General features: G+C 42.3%; 2 protein-coding genes across 3 annotated transcripts in view; one reads left to right on the top strand and one right to left on the bottom strand.

The window, feature by feature from the left end:
• LOC131245953 (double-stranded RNA-binding protein 6) overlaps positions 1–5,703 on the top strand; it is a 37,948-nt gene extending 32,245 nt beyond the window's left edge. Inside the window, exon 3 of the mRNA XM_058245776.1 lies at positions 4,777–5,703. Within this exon, the coding sequence (XP_058101759.1) occupies positions 4,777–5,489 (713 nt within the window). The 3' untranslated portion in view covers positions 5,490–5,703. The remainder of the gene's footprint in view (positions 1–4,776) is intronic.
• Positions 5,704–12,246: 6,543 nt separating this feature from the next.
• Positions 12,247–19,354, bottom strand: part of LOC131245952 (mRNA-decapping enzyme subunit 2-like) — a 50,068-nt gene continuing 42,960 nt past the window's right edge. For both annotated transcript variants that reach the window (XM_058245773.1, XM_058245775.1), the window contains one exon: positions 12,247–12,697. In XM_058245773.1, coding sequence (XP_058101756.1) covers positions 12,513–12,697 — 185 coding nt within the window. In that variant the 3' untranslated portion in view covers positions 12,247–12,512. The remainder of the gene's footprint in view (positions 12,698–19,354) is intronic.

Below are 19,354 nucleotides of genomic sequence, written 5' to 3'. Positions count from 1 at the left end.
TAGGCAAAGAGGTTAGAACTTCGACTAGCCTAAGATTGGCTTCGGCTAGCTGGATTCCACCGGATTCGTTCCAACAGCTATCGAATCGCGCGGTATAAGATTTATCCAAAATTCGGCTGGCTGAATTCCCACAAAAATCAAAGATTTGTATTGCTGGAATTTGACCTGAACTTTCTCGGGCTAGCCGAATTTTCAACAGAGTTTGTTATTTTGTTCGGGCTTGAAGTTAAAGCTGGCCGAGGAAGTTAGGTTGGCTGAATTCCAGAGCAAAAATACTTATAAAAATCCAATTTAATGAAAATTTGAAAGTACCTAAACCTAAGGTCTTTCTAGGGTTATACCACTTGTGTTTTAGCAAATATATGAGACACGTTGTCTTGAACTTTGACTTGATCTTGTCTTGTATTCGGGCGTTAATTTCTTGAGAAGATATGCCGATCTTGAGCTGATCTTCAGGCATGTAGAGTAGTTGTGATTCCATACTTGTGATCTGACCTTGAAGTACTTTTGTCTTACGAAATTTGACAATCCATGTGTGCTAAACATAACAACACTTACAGGAAGAGATGAGAAAGAAGATATTGTTAACTTGAATCGAAGAGAACGAAAGATATTTGTGGAATGGTCTCACACCCTCTCCAGTCTCTAGAGATGCAAGGGGCTTTCTCACAAAGCCATAAGAGAGTCCCCCCCCCCCCCCCGCTTTTGTATTCTCAGATTAAGAAATTATAAAACATCAATAAGTTCAAAATAAATAATAAACTAGAAAAAAAGGGGACTCATAGTCTAAAATGTGGTGGTCCAAAAGGCATAATGATGAGTACATCACATTACGTACACCTTTGTGTACGTATCAAAGGAAGCTGGCCGCACTGATTTCTCTGTGGCTAAGCGAGTACCCATGATCATGTTGAAGACCCCATGTGCATGTGCGAGCATCTGGAAGACCCCACCCAGGCGCACATGGGTTGTTTAGGGAGTGATTTGGACCGTCGAATTCGAGGGACGTGAAGATTGGGCCGTTGGATCGCATGGATCACATGATCGGGCCATTGATTGTGGATCATCTTCATCATTTTGGACATTATTATCTTTTATGATTTAGTTTATGATTACGTTATGTTTAGAAACCTTTTGAGTGATTTTAGTTGATTTTTCATTAGACTAGGGTCATTTTCGTCAAAATTCATAAGATGGTTGAAATTGTAATTTTGAAAAGTTCTTGAAGCTATAGGGGGGGTCGGGTGACCTATCTCCAGTTGATTTTTGAGAAAAAAAGGAGAGAGAAAGCTCTTTGCTTCTTCTCTCATCTTCATGTGATTTGAAGGTGACTTACATGTGAATTGGAATGAAGATTGGTGCGATGCTAATCTTCATCAACAGAGGTGTGAGGCTTCCATCTATCCCCCCACATTCTCATTCCTTCATCAACCATCGAGGTGTTCTTCAAGTTCTTCGATCTTCTCCATCCCAAGTCATCACCATTCTTCCAATCCTTATCCTTTATACATCTAGTGATGAGCCAAACCCTAAGGAGCCAAAATCTCACAAACTTAGCCCACACGTGTGATCGTACGGCCACACGTGTGAAACCATAGGGTGAGCTATACAGCCACACTCTTGTCCCTTTGGCTTTTCATTACCCTTGCATCAAAACCCTTCTCTCTTTTTTCCAAACCCTAAACCTATAAATCTCAAATTTTCCTATTTCCCCGAATTACCAAACCTTTGTTCTTCAAATTCTTCAATTAAGCCTAAATCCTTACATTCCCTCCATCCAAAACCCTAATTCCCTTGTCCTAGTACCTAAACCCTTTAACCCATCTACTCAATTTACCCCATTAACCCTAATTCTAAGTTTTTCCCAATTTTCCTAAACCCTAATTTCACCCTAGGTAGTATTAGATCTTCTCCTTTAAAATAGGCTATACCCCATGTTATTTGGATGTCCCTACATCTATTAGATCTTAGTTTCTCTTATTTAATGGTTTTGTAGGATGATGCTTGGTAACCTAGGCCAGAATTATGCATGATCTTCTCTTGAAATTTTGGTGTTTGTGATGATGATAGCAAGTTTTATGTTTTTTTTATTAATAAAGTTAATTTTGCTGATTAGTCTCACACAATATTTGATTGCACGTATCGGTCCTGTATCACATAATGGTCTGATCACCATAATCTGATAGTCCGATGGGCCAGCAGTTGAAATCCAACTGTAAAAAACTCCAATAAAAGTAACCTACATGCACCTTCCCAGTATGGGGTCTTCCAGATGCATAAACCATACATGTGGGGTCTTCAATGCAGCCCGTTGGGCCCCACATAGCAATTCTCCAGCCATAGTGAAACTGGGGCTTTAGTCGGGGTTTTCTTCCTCCGTTAGTAGACACGATAGGATGATGCTCTGATGTCCTCATTAATGCAGGGGCACACTCCAGGCGGGCGGCCTGTGTGAGGTGGGTGGTTTGTGTGAGGTGGAACCCATGAGATGTGGGGCCCACGAGGGTGGTTTGGCCGAGGACCTAAACCATGAGACGTGGGGCCTAGGCTATGAGATGAAGGGATTGATTCACCATGCTCACATGGAATCAAGGTCAGGAGCAGTCATAAGTTCTTGTTATAGTACAAAGAAATTTGCACATGTCAATGGAGCATGGGTGCATTATAGACAGCTTCTAGTCAAATCAAACTGATTAATGCTATCCATCCTTACTGTCATAGCCAAAACCTCACTCTCTATTCAAGTAAATCAATGGTAGCGGAAGATTTAGAATTTCCGTGTTGTGGAGCATTAAGGGGTTATTTGGGAATGAAACATATGGATTCCTTATCTTCTTCGGAGAACATGTGGTCCTACCATGCAACAATTGAGTTGTCATCTAGCACGCCTTCTTTTGTTCTTGTGTTGCAAGAGTGATTCATCAGCCTGTTTGGGAGCTTGGGAAGTATTTGGGTTGAAAATACTCTCTAAGAAGACATTTTCCCTGATTGGGAGGTTCACTTTTTGAGAAACATTTTCCAAAAATTTGTTTTCATGGAAAAAGTCCTGAAAACTTTTTCCTGCTCTCTCAATGCTTTCTTAGGAAATAACTTTCAAAGAAAATGTCACTCTCCTTTTATTTTCCAACCTTCCAAACATGCCCTAAACAACAACTCAGCCCCATAGAAGAAAAAACTCAGCCTTGTTAGGCAGCATTGGATATGGCCCTGTGGGGCCCACTTGCAGGCAACCATCAGTGGATGGGTCCCATACAGTTAAACATCGGAACGTTCCCAGTCGGTTGGATATTCCTTTTCTAATCCTCTTCTCTCAAAATTCAAATGAGAGTGGATTGGGGTATGGGGGAGAGATCGCTTCCGAACTCCCAATCCTCTCGATCCCTCCCTTTATAAAAGATGAAGGCATCCCATCTAAGAGTTACCCCATAGAGAATTGAGAGAGGAACAATACCCATTGTCCATCAGGCTGGTTCTATACGATCTAAATTGTCAATCGTGTCTTATGGCCATCGTAACCGTAGCATAAGAGGGGTGATTAGATCTTTTCCACTTTCATTGTAGTTCAGCGGATCACTGGACATGGGCCTTCCATCTTCGTCTTTATGAAAGGTCCCTAATATCGTGTAGATACTGTCAGATCCTGTAGGCTCACCCATCCAAGTAGATCAAGCAGACCCACATGTTTCAGTAACATAAGGAAACCCGGATTTCAAGCCAAACAGCCCATAAACTATCCTAACATTCACTGCTTCCATAAACCATCTCACAAGGATTAATAGACTCGCAGATTCACGAAGCCTGGCTCCACTCAGGCTCCTAATGTTACTCCATGTTCATATGATGAAATCATTGCAAAACACAAGGGCACTTTTTCAGGGCTCAAAAAAAAAAAAGGGGTACATTTTTTCCAAATAAGTAATAAAACCTTAATTGCTTTGAGTAGCTTTTCTATAAAAATAATGAGTCGTGCGTGTGCGTGTGCACGTATCGTACCATTTCATACAATAAATAGGGGAAGACACTGGCCTGTTGTGGATGGCGGCGTCTGCCTCCATTGCCACACTGCTACCATTTATATGAAAACATAAGACGATTGACATTCAAAATCAAACTGTTCAAAGAAGGTTGACATATGCATTGGTTGTATGGTACAGATTCTGAATTATGTGCTAGAAATGCAATTTTTTTGAATAATGGTAGTTTTCATTGTTTTTGGTAGTTGTGGTTGTAATAATTAACTGTCTGGGGAGTTTGGTTTGTTATGCTGTTGGGCTATAATAGATGAGCTACCTAGTGTTCCTGCCACAGATATACCACGTGCAGGGTCATCACAACTGTACATGTAGTGCATTTATCTGACAATCCAGACCCTACATATGGTGATCCCTACAGTTGGCGTTGGTGGGCCATAGCCCAAAATAGCATTCAAACTAGTCTATTTCCCAGTTGCCATGGTCTGGATGGCTTTATGTAAGTTCCATGTATACAATTTTGGTGGCTCTTCATGTCACTTGTGATTGGGCGGACCCATGATTTTACGACTCAGCAACTTGGGATGACTTAATGGTTCCTTTGGCCGAGTCACCCTCTATTTTAAATTCCGACTCGTTGTGTCAAACCAAAATAAAATAAAATTCTGCCTGCCTGAATGAAATTAGATTAGAACTAATCACTCAAGTCTCCCGAATCTTAAAACCTTGGGTGGTCCCCATTAATACCTGGGTTTGGATACTTGAATTTCACCTCATATGATCTGCCACTTGTTTTCCTTGGCAGTGGCACAGCAAACTGCAAGCTCATCAGCAGAGACTGAGACCAACGACGAGCAGGAGCAGATCACCATAGCCCGCGCTCTACTTAAATACCGTCAGGAGGAGAAGTTGGCGATGGCGACAGCAAACAAACCAAATGCACTTCCATTCCCGAAAAAATTCCCGACACAAGATCAAAGGCCATCAGTCTCACAAACTCCTTCCTCTGCCACTGGATCAAAAATCCTTCCATTAATCCGCCCAAAATCTGCTTCAAGGAACAGGCTCGCATCCCCGACCACGACCAGTGACAGGCACCCATCATCACCTAAGCTTCCCGAGAACCGTGGGCCCTGGCAACAAAAGTTCCCCATGGCAGGAGCATCACCATATGTACCTTTCCAGCACTACCAGGCACCATATCATGGGATGGCTCCACCTGTGACAATAAGAACAGCAGTGCCAGTGTACTCTGCCCCGCCACTGCCTCCCCCACCTTGTCGTTCATCTCATATAATGGCGCAAGCAATGCATGCTGCGCCACCAGTTCGTATTAGACCAGTGGTGCCAGTTTTTGCTGCCCCACCACCAATGGTCCGGATACAGCCACCAGTTCATTCCAGTCCTCCCCTGCCAACAAAGCCATCAGCTCAGATAGAAGAGATTGCAAGCACAACGGCTGTGAAAGACGCGCAAGAATCATCTGCAATAGAGAGCATGACGCAGCTGAAAATCTGATGTTGGAGGATTTGAATCCTCCGAGTTGTTTTTCTTTTCTTTTGTTTCCCCATTCTCCTCATTTTGGCGTATCTTCTGCATCTTCGTTTGTTTTATTTTATTATTATTTTTTCCTTTTGTGATAGTTTATAAACATCGGTAAGTTAGTTACGGTTGCAAATGTAGTTTTTTTTGTTCCTGGGAATCAAATCAAAGTGCAGAGTTGGAAGGTGCATGAGCTGGCCTATTCTTCTTCTTCTTCTAAACATGGCCCACCATACAAAGGTTAAGGAAAGGGTCATGGTGGTGTGGGCCATCATATAAATGGTTTGGATCCATGAACATGACCCCAGGTCCAACAACAGGGAGGTTCCAATGAGATAACATGCAATGACAATTGAGCAGTAGGTCCAAACATTCCCTTGTATTCAAGTATAGCATTAAATTGAAAGCGAATGAACTTTTATTGTCCTTATCCCACCATTTACTAAAACAGGTATTGTCTAAATTGTAGGCCCCACTGTGGATGCATATTCTGAAATCACAATGATCAGATGAATTTCGAGAGTGCTGATCATTCTCTTTTAGCACTTGTTGGTCACCTATCTGAATTGTCTGTTTTGAGCAGCTGAGGGAGTGTCAATCAGTAGGTAGGACTAGTGCATTGCGTCTGGCCTCACATAATGATGGCGAATGGCCCTATCCAATCATCAAGTAGGCAACCATTATGACAAAAGGAATGGACGGTTCAAAGCCACTTACGATCGGTTATCTCATTGAAACATGATCTGAACTATTTATATGAAAAGGCTCAATTGTAGGTTCAGGATTATTATTATTATTATTATTATTATTATTATTATTTAAAGTGTTAGATTGGATTATTTCAGACCATTGATCATTTAAATATTTTTACTTGCAGGGCTGCACCGGGAGTAGCCTTGCTCATTGCCACCTCTTGGGTAAGTCTTCACTAGGCTGGAAGGGGCCGAGCTTAAATGTTCATGCCCAAATAGTAATCAGGCTAGTAATTATGGCTGCCGGATCAAAATAGGGCCAGGCCAGATATGGGTCATGTTAATAAAAGATATATGCTAATCATATTTGTACTCATATATCTCTCTGCTATGTATAACACAAGTGGGAGGGGCAAATAAGTAAGATGTAAGTAATTATTCTGAAAAGCTAAACCGGGCAATATGGAATGACATGAGTAAGATTTTTAAGCAATCCACTGCTTTTTTTTTCTTTTTTTTTTTTTCCAGAAAGAAACTACGTTTTTAGGACCACATCAGGTCCACCTCCCTTGAACGACTTGCAAACGATTGCCCTGGGGTACATAGGTCATTCGAATTATCGATCTGATCCGTCCTTTGACTACATGCCTTTACTGGCAGGTCATGCTGAAAATTTTGTAGGGTTTGAATGATCCCCAACCTTCCAATGTAGGTCATTTTTGTTATAGCGGTCTGTTTTCTTAGAAGCCATAGGTTGGACAATTCACATCATCAGCAATCAAACGTGGGGTGCATTGAATATATGCAAGTTGACGAGACGTTCTATTTTTATCTGCTCAATTTTGACCGTCCATTTCTTGCATCATATTAATCCGGATGTTTAGAATCATCCTATTCATTGTTGTCGCTTCCAAGAGTTGGCTGGAATGATGGAAGGGTTCAGATGGATCAATATACCATCCTACTGTTCAGAAGCAATTAATGGTTAACATCCTCTCCCTCTTTTAACTTTCCTCTATATATATATATATATATATATATATATATATATATATATATATATATATATATATATATATATATATATATATATAGAACGCTCAGTTATGCACCGCACGTTATTACGTGCGAACCTTCTTATCAACCGTCGGATAAGGTAGACAGTCGAGATGAAGGCGCTCTTAGCGCGAGCTTAAAAAAGTGAGTTTCCTTTTCTTGCACGCCTCTTCATCCACTCTCCAAAGGATGCGGCGGAAGCCTTTTCATATAAAATTTTTCCGCTGGAATGCTAAGTGAGTCCCACCAAGATGTTAGTGATAAATTCACGCCGTCCATACATTTTTAAAAATAATTTTATGGTATGAACCGAAAACTGAGGTAGATCAAATTCTCAAGTGGGCCACACAGTGTTGATTGAACTCTTACCATTAAAAACTTCTTGGGGCCACCAAAATTTTGGATCAAGCTGATATTTGCTTCTTTTTTTTCCATCATCTAGGTCTATATGACCTAATCTACAAGTTGGAAGTCGAATAAATATCACGGTGGGCCCTAAAATATTTAACGGTGAGCATCATTATCACCGCTGCTTCCTGCGGTGAGGTCCACTTGAGATTTGGATTTGCCTCGGTTTTGGGATAATGCCCTGAAATGATAAGAAAAAAAATGGATGGACGAGGTAGATTTCTCAAAAACATCATAGTGGGCCCCACCTAGATTTTCAATAAACTTTGCAAATTGCGTGCGTCATTAGGGGGACGCGGACTGGCTACTGACAGATGGACACGGATTTCTTGTGAAAGCCTTTTGCAGGAAGTTCCTGCGCTGTGAACCCAAGTGGGCCCACTGTCATATTTGTGAGAAATCCTCTCCGTCCATCCGTTTTTTGAGATCATTTTAGGGGATAAGACCAAAATTTATTAGGATAAAAGACTTAAGTAGGCCACACTAAAGGAAAAGGTAGTTAGGGAAATTTCTACCGTTGAAACTTCCCTAAGTCCGACAGTAATGTTTACATGCCATCCATACCATTAATAACTTCATTTGTACTGGGATGAACTGAAAACACAAATAATAGCATGATTCAAAACTTTTTTGGCCCCACGAATATTTCAACTGTGGACATTCAATTATCATGTTTTCGGCCCACTTGAGAATTGGATACAGTTCATTTTTGGCCTCATATCTTAAAATGAACTCAAAAAATGGATGGACAGATAGGATTTCTCAAAAATATGACAGTGAGCCCCACCTAGGTTCCCAGTGCAGGAAGGCTTTTGCAAGAAATATGCGTCCCCGAGAGAGGTTGAGTAGCTGACGCGGATGGGATACTGATAGATGTTGAGTAGCCAAAGTTGCTACTGAAGTGACGTCACCAAGTTACATGTGCCCCGCATGATGTATGTGTTATATCCCCACCGTCCATACATTTGGAGAGATCATTTTAGGATATGGTCCAACGAATGAGGTAAATCCAAGCGGGGGTGGAACCCACCATAGAAAACAGTGGTGAGAGTGACGCCCACCATTGAAACCTTCAAAAGGTCCACCATAATTTTTATTTGAGATTCAATCTGTTCATGTGTTAACGTAGTCATGAAAGAAGGGAAAACACAAATATTAGCTTGATCGATAACTTTTGTGGCCCACAAAACTTTTTAATGGTGGGCGTCGCTCTTCTCACTATTTTCTGTGGTGGGGTCCACTAGATCTTTGGATCTGACTCATTCTTTGGATCATGCCCTAATACGATCTCTCCAAATGGATGGGCGGTGTAGATACAAAACATACATCATGGTGTGGCCCACAGAACTTGGTGACGTTCACTTCATTAGGGAGTTTGTTACTCAACCTATCAGTAGCTAATCGGTGCGGGAGGTGAGGGACGCATATCTCCTACCTTCGCCCGTATCTGGGAACATGCGGTGGCTTTGGGTGGTTGCCGTGATGTTTTCTACGGTCTTATTCACACCGGCCATCCATTTTTTTTCATCATTTTAAGCTATTAGCCCAAAAATGTGGCAAATCCAAGATAGACGTGGGCTACACAGTGGGGATTAAACCCTTACCGTTGAAAAATTCATGGGGGCCAAAGAAGTTTTTGATGGAGCAGATATTTGTGTTTTCTCTTCATCCAGATTTATGTAAATTTATGAATAGGTTGGATGACAAATATAAATCATGGTGGGCCCTAGAAAATTTTCAATGGTGAGAATTATTATCACCGCTGCTTCCTATGGTGTGGTCCACTTGAGCCTTGTATTTGTCTAAATTTTGGTTCTATACTATACAATGATGCTCAAAAATGGATGAATGGTGTGGATAAAACCCATACATCATGTATGGACAGTGGGTATACAACACATACATCATGTGGGGCACACGGAACTTGGTGACGTCACTCCAGTAGTGACTCTGGCTACTCAACCTTTGCCAGTCTCCAATTTGCGTTAGCTACTCAACCTCCGTCGTGACGTGGATTTCCTACCAAAGCCTTTGGCAGGAAGCCCCTGAGTAAGGATGTTGGGTGGGGCCCACCATCTTGTTTTTGGAAACTATACTCCGTTCAACCGTTTTGCAAGCTAATTTTAGGACAAACGACAAAAAATAAGGTGGATCCAAGACTCGACTGGGCAACATGAGAGGAAACAATAGGGATTCGGTGAGAACCGTTGAAACATTTTTATGACCATAAAAGCTTTTTTTGGGGATAAATTTTTTGTATTTACACTTCATCCTTGTGTTAATGACCTTATAAACGGTTTTGATGGCATATAAACATCAAGGTGGAGCCCAGGAAGGTTTCAATGGTAGGTATTTCTTTCCCCAATTTTCCCTCTCGTGTAGCCCACTTTAGTTTTGGATCTACCTTGTTTTCAGTCAATTTTCCTAAAATGAGCTCGACAAATGGATGAAAGGAGTATATTTCCCAAAAACATGGTGGTGGGCTCCACCCAGCATCTTTGCGCAAGAACTTCCTGCAAAAGGCTTTCACAGGAAATCAAATCCGCCCTAATGACACACGCAATTTGCAAAGTTCGTTGGAAATTTAGGTGGGGCCCACCATGATGTTTTTGAGAAATCTACCCCATCTATCCATTTTTCCTTATCATTTCAAGGCATTATCCCAAAATTGAGGCAAATCCAAATCTCAAGTGGACCACACCACTGGAAGTAGCGGTGATAATGATTCTCATTGTTAAATATTGTTTAGGGCCCATCGTGATATTTATTTGACGTCCAACATATAGATTAGGTCATATAGACCCGGATGATGGAAAAAAAGCAGATATCAGCTTGATCCAAAATTTTGGTAGCCCCAGGAAGTTTTTAATGGTGAGAGTTCAATCAATACTGTGTGGCCCACTTGAGAATTTGATCTACCTCAGTTTTGGGTTCATATCATAAAATTATTTTTAAAAATGTATGGATGGCGTGGATTTATCACTAACATCTTGGTGGGACCCACCTAGCATTTCAACAGAAGAATTTTATGTGAAAAGGTTTCCGCCGCATCCTTCGGAGAGTGGGTGAAGAGGCCTGCGAGAGAAGGAAACTCGCTTTCTTAAGCTCACGCTAAGAGCGCCTTCATCCCGACCGTCTACCTTATCCGACGGTTGATAGGAAGGTTCGCACATAATGACGTGCGAACCGGTGCGTAGTTGAGCGTTCCTCATATATATATGTGTGTGTGTGTGTGTGTGTGTGTGTGTGTGTGTGACCAAGAATACAATTAAGCATATTTTCCTTGTGATGAAAGGCAGTTTAGTATTTAATTGATATTTATAATAAAATAATTTTATTAAATTAATAAATTAATTGAAAGCTCTTAATCTTAAATCATCTGACTTCAATATCTAGTTTGGAAACGAAAATGGACAAAATGGAAGAAAGTCGCACCGAAAAAATGAAAAGAGTTTTGAGTCATCCATGTTGCAAGGTACTGACTCAGCCCTGACTTGCGCAAAGCCTCAAGCTGCTCGTCTAAGGTTTACCTCACCCTGCAAGACTCGGAAGTATTAACCTGACCAAGGTCTGACAAGTCCGAGTCAACTCGGACGAGTTGTATTGGAGTTGGATGTATCATCAAACGATGGTCGTACGCATGCATGCGAGATTTGAACTTCATAGAGATGGTCCACCCATCCACATTAGACTACACATATGCAAGACACGCCAAAATACAGATTTAGGAATTCTAAATTTCCAAAGTTTCTTGTCCAGCTGGGGCCCTTGTAAATATCGAGAAAAATACATACAATGAGTAGATCCACATGTATACTTAAATACAATCTATCTGACTGTTTATAGCACTCTTACTCTGTGTTTGAGAATGCAGGCAGTCAATTGTGCCTAAACAGTCAAACCTTGTGCAGCTCCCCACCTTTGCCAGATTCAAGACTTAAATCAGTGGGGTCCCACCATGTAAATGCCTTTCCTAAAATATAAGCCATCTTATTACACGTGTAAGAAAAGAAATGTGCAGTTTGAGAAATTCAATGGGATACATGTGTCAGATTGTTGGCATCCCTAACCTCCAAAATAGATGGTTAGAGATTCTTCAGCAATCAAGAAAGCATGAGCGCTCAAACACGCAATAATCTGTTTATATCTTTTTTTCAAATCTAAATTAGATATTTGAAACCCCAACTGAATTTACTATCATCCGAATTGTGAATATCATTTGAAGTGGAGTCTTCAGATATTCTTCTGAGCTTTTATTTTTTATTTTCTGAAACTGATTGTCAGCTGTGTATCACTGAGAAGGAAATGTAAATGGGCCTCTGCCAGTGCACTTGGGACCATGCAGGTACAAGATCCAAACCACTCATCAGTAGGCCCCCACCATGTTGATGGCCCAACTCACGCATTATATTGAATGTGGACAGTCAGCCAAATTTTAACCATCCATTTTTCTGCACACAAGCAGCCCACCTGATGAACAGATCTTATTTGTGGGACAGAAACACGATTGGGCCACCCTGTTAGTAGCACATGTTAGCAAGTGCACTCATGCAACAGTATTAGCAGAAAGAAAATCATTGACAGACAAAAGTTCAATTACCGTTGCTCATTTACATCAAAAAGAAGCAGCACCTGCCAATTTTCTCATCGATAAAAATATCATCCATAATCTACAAAATAACACACAATTGGGTGAGCAAATACACCCGTGCACAAAGAGAACAGAAATTTGACACTCACTATACACAGCTATAGCCCAATCATTGATCCAAGCTGCAGTCAAAAACCCGAAGGGAACTCAACAAACAGCTATATTGGACCGTGGGGACACTAGAAATACATTTTAGGTAGCAGAGAAGACAGCCTCCATTGACCTTAGGATCTGAGCTGTGTCAAACCTGAAATTTCTAAAGCTTTTACCAGGGCCAGAATCAACCATATAAATCTCCGACCCAGGTCTGATCAACAGAGCTTCACTGGCTGATGTGCCTCCCAAAGAATTGTTCTTCGCCTTCCACACGCACGCCCCTTTTCAAATTTAGACGGAAAGAAAAACAAAAATTATTAAATTACATGGGCACATTGAACAAATCTCACTAAATTTTGCACCCAAAGGAAAAAAAAAAAACATTGTTTTCTTCAGTCATGAAGCCTTTAGTTGTATAAATGAGGAGATCAACATCATAATTTGAAGAGTACGATTCAGATTCTATAACAAACATGCTGCTGAATGAGCCGTTATGTTCTTAATTTATCAAGTGGAACTTGGATTCAACTTGGTTTGCTCCAACTTATATTCCTATTTCTTGTTTTTTTTTTTTTTCTGTAAAATCATCATAATCAACAACAGGGTCTTCCTCCCAGCAATATGGCATTGACATTTCATAAAATATTGTACATTATTCATTGACTCGCTGACTAGAGTTTGGAAGTAGAAAATATGATGGGGAACACTATGGCAACAATGCAGGAGAGATGGAAAAGCTGAATAACAGCAAACACAACCATATGGAATACATGCGTACGACCCAGTCAAAAACATTACATGGAGAGGATGGTAGATATACCATGGCCCATAAATCAGGCCACTCATCAGATGGGTTAAACTCATATGAGAAAAATGTACTGTTAGAAGAAAATCACCGATGTGCTGTTTAATGTAAGCTTGTGGCTGACTAGATGAATGGACCAATCTAGCTTTTGGAAAATGGTCTGTTTGCATAAAGCTGCACCTGGTATATGGCCCGGATCTTGCACGCAGCGATCACCACTTCTCTCTCCCCAAGTGAATCTTTTTTCTTTTTTAGACAAGGTGGACGGTACCACCAACATTTATAAATCTGGAAGAGAATCCTGCCTTACCAGATGGTCTGTAAATACTGGATACACAACTCTAATTCATCAAATACGGACATTAGCCAAACCCAGATTGTAAGACCCTAACCCAAGTGTGCATGCCGTTTCTTTAGGTCACGCGGTCCTACCGGTTGAATCCCGGCGACCCGCAACCTACATATAGTGTTTGCGGTCATCCTTAAGTCTGGTCTCGTTGAACCGACTCAGATCGACCCGAAACCTATGCCATTGCATCTGCATCGGCGCCACGGTTCTAACGCCGCGTCTCATGCATGAAACCGACGTGTACATTGCAAGTTATGGGCCACGCTTGATTTGGACCGTTGATTGTGTGTGATGGTGGACCCCACCTTAGCATCACAAACTTCCCCATGTGATGATGTCATCCCTAGGCTTAGGCTCTCTAGCAAGCCTACACCCTACACCTAGAAAACCTATGAGCCTACAACATTCTTTGTATCACCATAGCCTCATCATGGTTTTGTCTTTCTAAGGAGAGAGAAGTAATCAATTATCTCTCTTTTCTAACAAGCCCTCCTTCTTTCCCTCTCGTTTTCTCTCTCTCTCTCTTCTCTCCTCCTACCAAACCCATGGACGTTCCCACCCTCTCCATTTCTCCAGCCCCCTCTCCCTCAAATCCCCTCTAATCTAGCCTTCAACAACTCATCTCAACCTTAGGAACCCCTTCCTTAGATCATGGAGATCATGTTGATGTAGATTTGGAGATTGGATCCTTAGAGGTGGGTGCATATATTTTCTATTTCAGATTTCTTTGTATTTTGGATGTTCTCTATCTTTTCTTTTCATGATTGGAGTATCTGGGGCCCATCAAGAGATTGTGGTGGCCCCAAGACTCCATGGATGTGGCTTGAAGCCCATCCTACATTGCATGCATGTTACATGCAAGGGGCCATTCTCCATGGACCCCTTCATGGCCTTTTCTTCCTTTGATCAGGGATTCTTGGGTCATCTAGACTCTTGATCCTTGATGGAGATTGGATCTCCACCGTAGATCCCAAGTAGGAATCATATGATCCATGTATATCTTGTGTATCTTGTATAATGGAATGTATATGCATGTGTGATGAAGGGAAGGGTCTCAACGTGGCGAAAACCCTTCTCTTGTAGCTGGATCTTTGTTTTTCCCTTGTAGATAACCTCTGATAATGTGTGTGGCCCACCTTGTGGACCAACAAAATCTAGACCGTCCATGGAGGTTGGACGTTCATTACAGTCCACCTTGGACATGTGGCCCCAAAAAAATCCACCTAAATGGGGCAAATGTAAGGGGTTTTTGTTATTGGCGAAGGTCTGAATGTTTGTGGGGCCCATTGGGGTCGTCCATCCCATGATTTTCTGGGATTAAATCCCATTTTGAATAATGTTTATATTTAATTCTTTTCAGTTATATGTTGCTGTCTACAATTGTCTAGACAAATTTTTGGGTCAACTTGAGGCCAGATTTTGGGGCTTTTGGTAGGGAGTTTTGTACCAAGTAATATATGACTTTTGAAGGTGTATGTCCCACCTATAAGCATGTCAATTTTCAGCCTCAACTGATCTCATTTGAGTCTCCAAAAGAGTGGGCCAATATGGGTATGTTGTTGGATTTTTTGCTGTAAATTCCAGCAATGTTGTCTCATATAAAACCATAATTTAAAAATATTTTCTCTGATGGTGGGCCATCTTTATGGACTTTCCCTTATTGTATGCATGATGAGGGACCTTGGCCCTAAATTTTCAGATTTTTAGAGGCCCTGGACCCACTCCATTGGAGTGCCCAAAGTTGATACAACAACATACATTGCTAGAATTTTCTGCTACCTTGTTGTCCTCTTGAGTTGTAGCTGATTTTGGGCCCCAGCCCAGCTGGACTTGTGTATGTTTACTGGGGCCCACCTCTGATGTATCTGAGGTCCATGTCGACGATGTGGGGCTAACCAGCTGAACCAGCATCCCCTACTGGACGTCCAACATGGTGGACTGTCCATGGGCTGGCCCACCATGATGTATGTTTTGTGTCCACGCCGTTTCCCCCTCTGTGGTGGCCCATGTGGAGTGTGGGACCACCCCAGGTGGACGTCTCATGTGGGGCCACCTCAGGGATGTGTGGAGCCCACTTTGATGTGTGTATGGGCCAGGACGCCAAGGCCATGGGCTGCTCCTGGGCCTGCAGCCCAGCAGCAGGCCCACCTGTTTTGTATGTACCACCCTCTTTCTCCATCTGTGGGGCCCCCCTATAAATATTGCGCGCCCTTATGGAAATATTTTCCACATGTTTTAACAAGTATCTGGGCTTCAGCAGGCCCAAATTGTTGATGGATTGAAAATTCAGTAAGGGCCCAAATGAATATTGTTTTGGACTCAATTGTATGAGATGTGGGGCCCACCTTATTGAGAAAGCTAGGGTGCATGATGCACACCTATTTTGGTAATATTTTGGGCTTGATTAGTGCCCTTTTTGGGCTTGATTAGTGCATAGTTTGGCTACCCCTTTTTATGGTCCTTGTAGACCCAAGTATGACCAAATTTTTGAGACTTCCTAGTGGGCCCAGAGTGGGCTGAAACGTCCCACCTTGGCCCAGCCATATGTTGGGCTGATTTTCCACCATTTAGATGGACTTGTGGGCTAGATAAAGGTGGTTTTGGGCCCTTGGTTGCCCACTTAAATGTGCTAGTTTTGGGGCTGATGTAAAGGGCCCATTCCACCCAACTTAGACTTGTTTTTGGGCCATGTATTTGTGTCCATGGGCTGCCCCTTAAGTTCACCTAAATGTATGGGTCTTGTGGCCAATGGGACTTGGGCTTTGGGCCTTGGTTCCCCTCCTTGGGCCATGATTGTTACAGGTAGTATTGGACCTACTTCCTTATACCTTTTGTGGGACCTATGTGCATATGGTTTGGATATGAACTTTATGTTTATGTGGTTTGTGGATTAGATGCCTTGGGGCAATGGTAGTTGAAAGTCCCCATTTGGACCCCCTCTAGGTCCATTAGTTGCTAAGTGTGGTTGAATGTCCACCTTAGTCCCTTGTTAGGCCCGTTTCCATATTATCTAGGCCCTAGCTTTGTATGCTTAGTCTTGTGGGCTACCCCAGGTAAATGGTCCACCACTAGAGGTTGTATTCCTTATGAGGAATTGGTTAAGTGCCTAGACCCTTCATAGTTCGGTAGAGAGTACATCTCCTCATTCACCTCACTAGCACCCTTATTCTTCATGCCCCCCCCCCCACATACACATCATATGCATGCTTGGTTGAGGTATGATTGGCCATGGTCGTGCCATTGTGTAGGACATGTTGGTATCCCCCCGAGGGATGGAGTTTACCCTCTTGAGCACGGTGGATGCTTGAGATTAATGCATGGTTGATTGTGTGATTCATGCATGTGGCATTACATAGCATGTGGATATTCGCCTTTGCGTCATCAGGGCCGTAGCCTTTACAGAGATATTGTGGATGGCCGTGTGGACACCGAAAATGATTCTTGAGCACTTGGGGCGCATAGAATGTCCCTGGGTGAAAGCCCCTAAACTTCCACGGTACCAAGGGGACACCTCAACGCTGAGACCGAGTGGAAAACATGAGCGCACGAGGGCCTTATACCGATAGGCTGCGACTCCCACTGTTGCGAGGTCGGTTGAGATGGGGTTTGGCCTTACCGGCCTGAGTGAGGGGGCATAGCTAGGCGAAGTTTGACCAGCTCGTGAAATGGGTCCGCTACCTCGAGTCTCGCTGGTGATTGGCTATCCACAAGCAGGTGGTGAGGTCTCCTACGCTCGTTTGACTTCTGGGTCTTGTAGAGCGGCAGTCATCCAACAGTGTACTTGACCCCGGTGGATTCTTTATGATGGAACTGTACTTAATATGTGGGTTAGATATGAGGACTGGCATTACTTCGCATTTGTATTTGCATCGGCTGTATAAGCCTTATATTGCATCGCCTTGTTATGGCGCCCAATACTCATGTATTGCATTGCATAGCCTTGGTACAGCTTATTGCATTCATAACTTAGCCTCGGCACGGCTGGAGGCGTTGGTATTGTTCATTGGCTCCTTCTACATTCTCCTTATTCTTCTGAACACCATTGCCACACACTTACACCGCCCTTTAAACTTTCTATAAGCTTATGCACAATTGATGCGTGCAGGAGATCCTAGGCCAGTGCAGTAGCGAAGGAGCTGTGGATTGGATTGGCGCGAGCTGACCTGTTGCAGACCTTTCCTTTCCTTCTTTTTATATTATGTATTTCCTTTTGAGCCTTGTACCTGTAAAGTTCAAATTCTTAGTGGATTTTGCAGTGTGTTCCTTGTTATTTTCTGAGATTTACTTGCTATGATCTTGGGTATGCTCAATTGAATCGGATTATGACATGGAAATCCTCCTTGTAGGATCTCAGGATCGGAACCTGTCTCAGGGGCCGAGATTGGGGTACTCCGGAGGCTATTGCGGCTGGAACCAGCTATCAGGTTCCTTGTGAGTCCGGTCACCGAGTCTAGGGCGTGACATAGATGATCTTCGTAAGTACACAAGTCTTTGGCAGTGTCACACGTGATTTGGCCAAAGAATCAGCAACTTGATTACTTTCACAAAAGAGATTAGTAATTTCAATTTCCATCAAATGTCTGATCTCCAAGATCTGAACCCAAATCAAATTGACCATGCGACCTGTGTTTTTAACCCCATATCCAAGCAACATCGAGTCCCTTTCAACAATTGGATCAACAACCAAAAACTAAGAGCATAACTTCAATCCTACAAAGCAATGCTCTTGACACTTCCACCACCTCCAAGTCCTTAATTACTTCTTGAGGCACCATCTACATTTAATTTCACAATATTTTGAGGTGATGTCAACCATCTTGTTAGGATTGCTCTTTTCATTCTAGAAGGTCTTCTAGGAATATTAAGGGCCTTCAAATAGAAGGATCCCAGAAGACTGATCCATGTAGTAGCCTGAACTAGTGGAATCCATGTGGAAATGTTTTTAATAATGAGAACTGCATCAAGTGAAAATGCCCCTTGAATAATCCAAAATTTCTTCCTCTCACATTTCTCAATAGATGAATAAAGGGAGGAGACCAATATAGCTCCTAACCTGCAAAAGAAATAGCCACTCTGTTGAACCATTTTATTCACAATGCTGACTGAGGGACTGCTCTTCAAGAAATGGGATACCAAGAAACAGCTAAAATGAGTCCACATTCCTCTTGGTAACCACCATCTACTTGATATGCGATCAACCAATTCAACATTAGGAATGATTCAACAAACACATTCTGAAGCTATATGAATTCAATCCACCGGACATATAGATCGACTGGGATTCTGCCCTTGAGAGCGCACCACAAAAAGAAGCCTATTTTCAATCAAGACAAATGGTTGGATTTGTAAGATCTTTTGGTCAGCCAGCTTGAGTGACCTGGTTGCATCAATTCCACTCGGCTTCAAAAAGAAATCTTTGAGTTGAAGTAGGTAGCACCAATCTTTTTGCTTAAGATCTTGTTTATATTGTCTTGGGCTTCAATACCAACTGATGGTAAAGGCCCATGTCTGAATGATAGCTCGTACATACCATGATGATTGAATATGCGCTATCTCTTCCTTCGCTTTCCAACTGAGCTACATGTTATAGGCATTGACTTCCACCTCTCGTACAATAGTGGATTCGATTGCCTCGATTGTTGGATTGCTGATCTTAGTACCCTCCCTTGACCTCTACTGGGGTACAGTCATTGGAAGGTCGTCATCATTGGCCTCTAATATAGTTTCCTTCAATCGGACTTGAGATGGGACAAACACATCCATCCCCATCAATTCCTTCATCTC

Source organism: Magnolia sinica, chromosome 5 (assembly GCF_029962835.1).
Source record: "Magnolia sinica isolate HGM2019 chromosome 5, MsV1, whole genome shotgun sequence".
Taxonomy (NCBI): Eukaryota; Viridiplantae; Streptophyta; class Magnoliopsida; order Magnoliales; family Magnoliaceae; genus Magnolia; species Magnolia sinica.
This window is presented reverse-complemented; position numbering and strand designations above follow the sequence as displayed.